This window comes from Dermacentor silvarum, unplaced genomic scaffold, assembly GCF_013339745.2.
Source record: "Dermacentor silvarum isolate Dsil-2018 unplaced genomic scaffold, BIME_Dsil_1.4 Seq123, whole genome shotgun sequence".
Taxonomy (NCBI): domain Eukaryota; kingdom Metazoa; phylum Arthropoda; class Arachnida; order Ixodida; family Ixodidae; genus Dermacentor; species Dermacentor silvarum.
This window is the reverse complement of record NW_023605666.1, coordinates 46,590-56,546: the sequence shown is the minus strand read 5'-3', so window position 1 is coordinate 56,546 and position 9,957 is coordinate 46,590. Positions and strand designations below refer to the sequence as shown.

At 49.5% G+C, this 9,957-nt stretch overlaps 1 protein-coding gene across 1 annotated transcript in view; it reads left to right on the top strand.

The window, feature by feature from the left end:
• The first annotated feature begins 565 nt into the window (after positions 1 to 565).
• The window catches only part of LOC119434536 (sterol O-acyltransferase 1), a 30,023-nt gene continuing 20,631 nt past the window's right edge, over positions 566 to 9,957 (top strand). Inside the window, exons 1-4 of the mRNA XM_037701678.2 lie at positions 566 to 707; positions 5,415 to 5,548; positions 7,656 to 7,712; positions 8,830 to 8,937. Of these exons, the coding sequence (XP_037557606.1) occupies positions 654 to 707; positions 5,415 to 5,548; positions 7,656 to 7,712; positions 8,830 to 8,937 (353 nt within the window). The 5' untranslated portion in view covers positions 566 to 653. The remainder of the gene's footprint in view (positions 708 to 5,414; positions 5,549 to 7,655; positions 7,713 to 8,829; positions 8,938 to 9,957) is intronic.

Genomic DNA, 9,957 nt, shown 5'->3' with positions numbered 1-9,957 from the left:
TCGTTTATAATCGAAGAGGGGAAACAAGCAAACGTATAACGTTGGGCCGCGACGGGTACCAACGAATTTGTAAGCGCTCGCTTCTGGGTTGTAAGCCCCCGCAGGCGCAGCTGCAGTTCGGTGTCTTGAGTCAGGAGTTGGCAGGCTCCGCGAAACTGTTTCCATTCGCGAGCACCTTTCTGAACTTTAGCGCGTCCCCTGCACTGTTTCTTCATTAACTGCACTCTTATCAACATTGTGCCTACATTGCGCAGGCCACATTCTTTGCTGTAGTCAAGCGTAATGGTGTTATTGTGCGCGCCACGAGGTCTGCTGACTAAATGTTTTTCTTAACTTTTAACTTGCGGAGTAGCAATTCAGCAAACCAGCTTTGGGCTTCAGCTTCCAGTATAGGATTACCTTCCCATGCTTATTACCGCCGGTATATAAATGCTTGCGACACACTTGCACAATCGCATGGCTCACTTGCACTACCACATGTTGTTCTTTATTTTTTTGGTTTAGTGACCGTTGGATTTACAAATATTCTATGGCACTCCTGAAAACTAAATCGTTCGCAATTGCTGAACTACGAAACCTCACCCCGAGCGTGCGCTGTTTGTTCTGCAGGCTGCACTCTGCCCGTATCCTGCTGCTGACCGTTGGACGGCGCCATGGAGCCCAGCGGGTGCGCCGAGCAGCTGCTGAGCCTCAAGACCAGCATCGAGGTAAAAAGCCGCAGTGAAGCTTCGCGCTCGCGTAGTGCGCAACTTGCTGAAGGGGGGGTTAATTACTTGCTGAGAAAATGAAAGCCAACTTGCCCTTTATTAAATGCACTTTTCTTTTTTTTTTCTTTTTTCGTGCTTAGTGTTTGGTGCATTGCGGGTAATGTCGGCGCTTCATGCACCAAAAACTCCATGAACACTATACCGCTACTGCTTAGCTATAAAAGCAGTACGTTTTTCGATTTTCTAAAATAACGTATAACGTGTATATATATATATGTATATATATATATATGTATGTATATATATATGTATATATATATATATGTATGTATATATATATGTATGTATATATATAAAGGCAGCTTGTCTGAGTTACACTGCGATTTAACCGAGCTTGACGGCTACAGCTTTACTTTCGGATTTATCCGCAACCTATCAACACGGTACTGCATATGGTCAGGCAGTGAATTGTTGTGGCCACTTTTCATGCCCGTTCGAGTAGCCTGTCAACCTCTCCACCGGACGCACAGGTTGACATTGCTCACGAAGGTTGTCTGCAACTTGCTCCATGACAACCACCAATGAAGGTGCACCACCAACGAAAAAGGCTCAGTGGCATGGGAGGCTTTCGAGTGTGACTTTTCAAAATGTCGCTTGGTTTGCAGTAATCATTCTTGTTTAGCTCACATTTGTTTTTCTAGTGGCGTAAGCCCTTGCACATGATTCTGTTGTAGTGATCATGATGTTATGGACCATGAAGTAGGAAGCGAGTAGATATAGGAAGAAATGTGAGAAGGACGCCGATGGTTACCGACATACATATGGCGTGGTCACTGAATCATACGTTGGAATTACAATGCCTAGTTTACTTTTATTTTTTACACAGCACTGCCGGAGCTCATTCGGGGTTTGGAGAAGTAAACTTACTGGCTCAAACAGCATATCCGGAGTACGACGTTTGTACTTGCACGAATAATTATAACGTTAATTTCCCTAGCTCGAGAGTGTGGCAATCTTCGGAGTCTGCCTTCGAAGACCACCGTGCCTTCGGAAACACAAAGGCGTCCAAAGACAAAACTCCAAAGATCCTTCGTTCAAACTGCCTTGGAAGTCGGCATGCATTTTAAATCGGAATGTGTCCCGCCTAAGTTGAAATGTATGGTACAGCTTTATACCGTGTGCGTCTTTTCCTGAACCCTGTTGTACCCTCCTGTATGATCAAATTCATTAAACAGCGTTGTCCAGCAGTCATGTTATGTTCATTGATGGTGCAGTCATGTACGCGGTGGTGTGTTTGTGTGTACGCGACCATTAGTTTGTTATCAACGAAGAGTTCGTTTCACAGGGCAGGGGATTTAGGACAGGTGCATATTGATATTCAAAGCATGGACAGCCGACTGGCTCACATGCTCGAAGCCAAACAATCGCTCACCAGAAGATGGAAAGAACAAAGACACAATCGAAGGCCGAGGAAAAGAATTTCTTCCCTCAACCGCCTGATTGAATAATATTGCACGCAACTATCTAACCAGCAATGGAATGAAGTGTGCGATGCCGCGGACGGCCGCATCAACATCGGGACGACATGGCACCTGCTTAAACACCTTTTAGACAGAACCAGAACCAAAGCGGACCAAGGTCGCACGCTGAACAGGATCATGCACCAAGAACTCAAGAATACCACGGAAAATGACCTCATTGATCGTCTCGCCGACAGGTACCTCCCGCTGGCCAAAAATGCTAGAGGCACGACCGCCGAAGCATATCGCGGCAAGGCCAACCCAGAGCTAGATCGGGACCGAAGAGGTACGCACGGCGCTTCAGAACCTAAACAGCAAGTCAGCGCCGGGGCCAGACGGCGTAACTAACAAGGCACTTAGAAACCTAGACGACACCTCCATCGAAACCCTCACTGAGGAAATCAACAAAATCTGGAGGAATGGAGCACTACCCGAAGACTGGAAAACGGCCCTCATCGTGCTCATCCCTCATCCCTCAAGCCTGGCAAGGCGCCCAACATCAATAACCTCAGACCGATCTCGCTGACGTCTTGCGTCGGCAAGGTAGCCGAGCACGCGGTCCTAAACAGGCTCTCGAAACATCTAGAAGAAAGAGATATCTGCCCCGCAACAATGATCGGCTTTAGACCCGGGCTGTCCACCCAAGACGCCATGAAACTCCTCAAACATGAGATCATTGACGCAGACACGAGAGACGTGAGTAATCCTAGGGCTGGACCTCGAAAAGGCCTTCGATAATTTATCGCATGACTACATACTCGATACAATCTCGAACCTCGACCTCGGCACTAGACTCTACGCTTATACAAAACCTATATACGCTTATACAAAATCGTTCCTGAGCGACAGAACGGTCACCCTCCGTCTAGGAGAAATCAAGTGCCAGAAATACAAACTAGGCAGCAAGGGCACCCCGAAAGGCTCTGTCATTTCTCCGACGCTTTTTAACCTTGCGCTAGCCGGCCTAGGCAAGAGACTGGATCAAATCGAGAACGTCAAATACACCATATACGCAGATGACGTAACGCTGTGGATCCCCGGAGGTAGCCTGGGATCAATTGAAAACGCTCTACAGCAAGCGATCGACACCATCGAGTAATACCTCGCTCCCTCGGGTCTGCAATGTTCGCCCGCTAAGTCAGAGCTTCTCGTCTATAAACCATCGAGAAGCAGTCCCAAGCCAAAGAGTGAAATCAGAGACACACACGCCATTACTCTCAGAACAAAAGACGGAGGAACCATTCCGCACGTCAGCAAAATCGGAGTACTCGGCATGCCCATTGAGAGCAACGGCTCTAACGCCGCGACAGTGGCGAAGATCGCCACAAAGTCGGATAACGCCATGAATCTGATACGACGCGTAGCAAACAGACAACACGGCCTTAAGGAAGAAAATCTCCTCAAGCTCACAAACGCCTTCGCGCTATGCCACTTCACCTACGAGGCGGCCATGCACAGATGGAAAGTAGCGGAGAAGGACAAACTCAATGCGCAACTGAGGAAGATAGTCAAACTAGCACAGGGGATCCCCAAGAGCACCGGGACAGAGCTCCTGCTGCAACTGGGGGGTACACAATGCACTTGAAGAAATCGCCGAAGCTCAAGAACGGGCTCAATTGACAAGACTCTCTGGAACCAAACCGGGTAGCGAAATCCTAGCCAAACTAGGTCATGACACCACAGCAATCGAGAATTTATATGACAGTGTTCCGACGGACACACGCAACTCCTACACGGTTCGCCCACTCGATCCCGCGCAACATGATCCCTGCGCACCGTCAACCCAGAAGGCTGGCACGCGGATCGTTCATCCTGCGCGAAATACGTGACAAGAAGATCCAAGCCTGTTTCGTAGACGCGGCACAGTACCTGTCCAGGCAGGCCTTCGTTGCCACCACGGTCAATAAGCAAGGTCAAGTCACAAACGCTCTCACAATCAAGACCCACAAGTCAGAGATAGCAGAACAGGTCGCCATCACACTCGCATTCACAGACCCGACCACCACCCACGTCTACAGCGATTCACGCTCGGCCGTCAAAGCCTTTCAGAAAGGCGCCGTTGTAAGACAAGCACTACATATAATTAATAAATCCGCACCGCTGCAGCATCACACCATCTGCTGGTTCCCGGCACACCTCGGAGAGATCGAGAACGCCCCTCCCAATCTCAACGAGATGGCTCACAGGAGCGCGCGAGACCTAACCCTCCGCGACGCCACCTATTCGGGTCGTGACCATCCCCACGAGAATCGGGACCCTCCCTCCACATATAACGAGGTCACAAAGCACTTTTATCTAGACCGTAGAATATACAGCACACCTCACAATAAGCTCACCAGGCCTCAAGCCATCACCTTCAGAATGCTTCAAACCAACACGTACCCCACGCAGAACAGACTACATCACTACATGCGTGAGCTATACACAACATCATATTGCGAAAATTGCCTTAGAACGCTAGACGTACATCACTTGCTCTGGCCGTGTCGTCGGACCCACGCAAACAAGAATCAAGACACCGCCAGGCTAGAAGCACTACGCAGCACGGACCTGGCGGAACAGCTCTGGGCCGTCCAGCGAGCCCACGATGCGGCCAGGGAGCTAAAACTCCCGTTCCCAACGTGGGAGTAGCCCGCTCTATGGGGCCTTGAACCCCGTAGCCCGCAGGACCTTACAATAAAGTTATCCAACCCACCCACCCCTATTGATACGGAACAGCCGCCACTGCGTGGCTGCACTGAAGAGGAGGATGACGACGTGTTCCCGATTGATATAGGGTCGCCATCTTGTTCATAGATATTAGGAAATTTATGCTTCATATTAACTTGGAAAAATCCACCCATTTCTTGGCCAATCCCCCATAGTGGGTAGGAGCCACAGACTAGATAGGCAACAACAACATCTTGGCCACGGTTGGCCTACGTGTAAACATATTGTAAATAGCCTTGCGCATCAGCTACACGTAACATTGTTGCTGTGTAGTACTTGCTCTACAGCGCTATCATGGTTACACTTCTACTCTTCCTTTTGGTTCCCGCTGCAATGGAAGATAGTTCGCTCTGCGTCGTCAGAAAGGCATATGAAATGCAGTTGCAACCAAGTAAGAATAGCACTGGATTTAAATAGTGGCGTGTACGTTTGTTTGCCACGCAAGACGACTTGGTAAACAGCAATGTTTCTTTCGCAGAGGCTGCGCCGGAGCGTCAACGTTGAGCTGGACAACCTGAGCGCAGTGCTGGACACACTGGCCCACAAGGAGAGTAACCGCAACAACAGGGTCAATGGCAGCCACACTAGCGAGTCTCAGCTTCGCAAGAAGAGGTGCGTGATTGTCCTCTAACCCTCGGAACTATTCAGCTAACATCTTGGTATGGGCTAGATGGTTCATCTTCGATCTTTGTACTTGAAACAGTGCGAAAAATTGGCGGATAATTGGGAGCGCTGTCCTCTCCTATTTGGGTCGTGTGCACTCTCAATTGGTTGGACGTTGATGATGTCCACTGTGTCGCTGTTTTTCTGCGCTTGATTTTTTCTTCGTGCAAAAAAAGAAAAGAAAAATATACAATAAAATCCTGACTAGGACATGCGGAAACTAACCGGAGAGCCTGGATCCAACCACAAAATTTTGCCAAGGCAAGTGATATATCTGCCCAGGATCGCAGAGGTATATCTAGCAGTTATTTAGTGATCAAGCAAGCAGAAGGCCGTTGTGCGAGTGAGTGAGTGTCAACTTTATTATTAGAAGGGGTAAGGGAGGCTAAGCTACGTAGGCTGCCAGGCTGTGTTTCATGCTGGCGTCTTCAGCTCGTGCCAGGACCCGTGTCTGGATGTCTCGGTCAGTGCTGGAGAGAAGGGCCTCCCATTGTTCGTTGGTGGGGGGTGGCGAGACGAGGTCGGCGGGCGGGGGATATCTTCCGGGCAGTCCCAGAGGATGTGGTTTAATGAGGCAACGTTGCCGCACAGGCAGCGTGGATCGATGACACCAGGGTGGATGTGCTAATACACTAGGGGGTACGGAAAGGTGCGGGTCTGGAGGCGACGCCAGGCGATCTCGGACCGCTTGGGAAGACTGCCATGTGGGGGTGGGCAGGCGTACCGTTCGAGGCGATTGTGCTGGGTAATGTCGTGGTAGGTGACCAGGGGCTCCGGCACCGAGGCGTCCGACGCGGAGGGGCCCACCAAATCGAGGGTCGACAAATCCTCGAGCGTGTTGGTGAGCTGACTCGTTGCCGGGATGGCCCGAGTGGGCGGGGACCCAGACCAGTTCAATGTGACGCGGTTCGTCTTCCAGTAGGAGTGGACGAAGGAGCCGTAAGGTGGTAGTCGAGACGAGACCTCGGGCGAAATTGGAGATGGCGTGCTTGGAGTCGGACAGTATGACGCTAGCGTCGGTCGAGGTGGCGGCTAAAGCGATGGCCGCCTCCTCAGCCTCGACGACGTAGGGTGTTCGAACAGTGACGGCCGTGCTTGTCGGCCCCGAAGGCGGCGAGGGCGGCGAGGATGGCTAGACGGAGACGACTGCGAAGGCGTCCCCGGGCAAGGCGTATCGGGCCGCATCCACGTAGGCGACGGCCGGGTGGTCGGCGTACTTGGCATGAAGCATGGCTGCACAGGCTTGGCGGCGGGCGTCGTGGTGTCCCGCGAGCATATTCTTGGGTAGCGGCTTGATGGAAGGCTGCCCGAAGAGCATGCGGTAGTGAGACCAGGTCTGGCGAGTGAGAAGAGGTGTCATGACCGATGGAAGAGAGGATGTGGCGACCGGTCGGCGAACGATGAAGGCGTTGCACCTGAGCGGTGCGATGAGCTTCGATCAATTCGTAGAGCGTGTTGTGGACTCCCAGGCGGAGGAGACGCGCCGTGGACGCATAGGGGGGAAGGCCGAGGGCGAAATGTGTAGGCGAAACGAACAGTGTCGTTTCTTTAATAATGCTCGGCGATAGCGCTGAGCACGAGTTGGCCAGTCCAATTCCTGGCCACAGTTGCCGCATTGAACGTAATGTCAAAACACTGTACAATGAACTGAGGTGTCGGGTTTGAAAGAGTAACCTGCCATTTCGCTTGATTTACTGATGTTCGAAGGGTGTGATGGGGGTGTGGAAGTAAGTTCGTTTCTACCAACATATAAACGAACTTCCCGATCCACTTCGAACAGCGGGCCGCGAAAACGCCGTCCCTTTCAAGTTAAACATTTGGCCAAACATTTCGCATTTAGCACTAGCGGGTTCCTTACACGTTTAGCCTCACTTTTGACGTAGTACTACTTCTGCTGGTGGACCGTAACTGTGTTAAACTGAAACCTTTTCAGCCTGGCGTTACGACGTAGATGTGTGTTCTAGCTTAATCCACTGGTTTCTCCCTGTTCTGATATTTTGCATATATGACAAGTGCTTGGAAAAATGTAATAAATTTCACCGTATTTCCTCACCAGCTCACCTGGACAGGACCTTCCAGAGAAGTTCTTCGCCATTCGGGAGAGTCGTATTGTGTGAGTACTCTCTCTCTCTCTCTCTCTCTCTCTCTCTCTCTGCCGTGTGAGTTATTTCTATTAGCCGCCTTCTGAAATTTATTTTTTACCCTTAACTCAGCACGCGTTGTCATATAGCATAAGGACATTGTCTACTAGATTGCATAACAATTCTCATTTTTCCATTGCACGCGCCCAGCACAACGGCTTCAGCGTGGGTTCTCGCCTATCGCCTTCGCCCGTGCGTCACTGATGCTCGTTTCAATGATGCGAATGTTCTCTTCTATAATAGTATCGATAACTGACACCTGAGCTTATAAGTGCAAAAAAAGAACAGTACTGCTTCCTGCTTCTGTGTATTGTCTACGCAGGCGCTAGCGTTTATCCCCGTTTCATGACAATACTCCAAAAGATAGTTTAGCAGGTTAAAGAACCACAGGCGGACGAAATCAATCCAGAGCCCTCTTCCACTAAGGCGTCTCTCATTGCCCCAGTGTTCTTTGGGGCGTTAAACCCATGAATCCGCTAGAATCTCTTTGTATAAATTTTTATTTTTCCACTGACTATTGCATGCAGGGTCATTCGCTTTTGCTGCATACCCTAAACTCTGTTATAAACCCTCGGTGAAAGTGTGTTAATGAGGACCCTGTGGGACGTTTGTAAAACCTCGATCAGGTCAGCTTCCCCGCACAGCTGAGGTAGGCTCAAATTTTGTGTAAAGATGTAGCATACGCACCAACCTCCCAGCGCGAGGCAGGTGCATTCGTTGTCACCACGGGACGCCAGTTAGCGCTCAAGAATTTTGGAGTGGTTCAGACACCTCCAAGGAAGGAACCACGCGCTGGAATACGCCGTGCTGCACCGAAAATGTTGTCTCGAGGATGGCCCTATAGCGCAGTTATGAAATGGTTTGCGTGATGCGATGAAGGTATACCTTTGGAGTTTTGCAAAGGATCAGTACGACGCCAGTTCGCGTGCACTCACATATTTCTTGCACAAACTAAGCATTTTCCTTGCTGAACATGTACATTATAAAAAAATCATCTTTTGCTAAACATGTTCCGCAACGTTCACGTTTACTTGTCATTTCGAAGGCGGCAGCACGTCGTTCTACAACTGTTCCTCTGTCTTTCTCCAGGGAAATTATGGCCAACGAACACATCCGGACAGTGTTCAACATCTTCGTGGCTTTTCTGTTCCTCGTTACAGTCATACTGATCACATCCTACTTTTACGATCCTCAAAGGCAAGTGTTTTTGTTAGTTTGTGGGCGAGCGCAGCCTCACCCACTAGTTCAGTAAAAACAAGCGCGTATCTAATTCCTTTGCGTGTCTAATTTCGTGTATAAATTATTCCTGTAATGTTGGCGTCTGATAGGGGATGTCGGCTCGTTCAAAACAAGGAACCGAAGCAGTTGGTTTAAAAATGTCAAAATGTAAACACGAGCAGCCGCGCTACGGGCGCCTGGCGATCACAAAATTCACTGTTTCACTGTAGTGTTGGGAAACGGTTACAAATGTCTCGAGCTCGTTCGCTAAACACTGTTGTGATGACGAGCTCAAGTCAATGCTTTCCGTGGAGCGAGAACTTCCCTCACGGCCAGGATTATCTCGAGTCGCAGCAGCAAAATCCCTTATATATATATATATATATATATATATATATATATATATATATATATACAATGAAAAAGTGTTTTGCTTATGTAGCCCGTTTTTACTTACAGAACTGTGCTCTGGTCGGGTGAATTATTTTTACGTCTGACATTCATACGTATATTCGACGTATAAGAGAACAAAACACGACAATTTACTAATGTATAGGTGGACATCGTTGCGCAGACCTTGCGCAGGCGTGTTCGCTGGGCGATACTCTGCTTCTTCTATATATTCTTGGGCTGCGAATTCAAGCTCTCTCAGAAGGAACTCGAAAGTCGCGTTACACAATCGAGCGTATATGCTGTAACGCAAGTGAGGACTGTATAGACCCCAACTGCTGATCTGTAGCACCAGGACTAAAGCCATAGTCGGCAATGTACGCAGAAATGCGGAAAAGCCCTCAGCCTTTTTCTTCCCCCTCTTACGCTGAGTAAACTGATAAACTACCCCGCCGCTGATACGAGCTGAAGTCTTCTTGATTTGGTAGATAGCGCCGGGAGTATGGCAGGATAAGATAACTTGTGCTCTCCTTGGTTCAAGCTGTCTACCGAAGGATAAGCGTCTCCAGCTAAAAACCACTCCCACGATGCGCACTGTTGCTGCGTCAA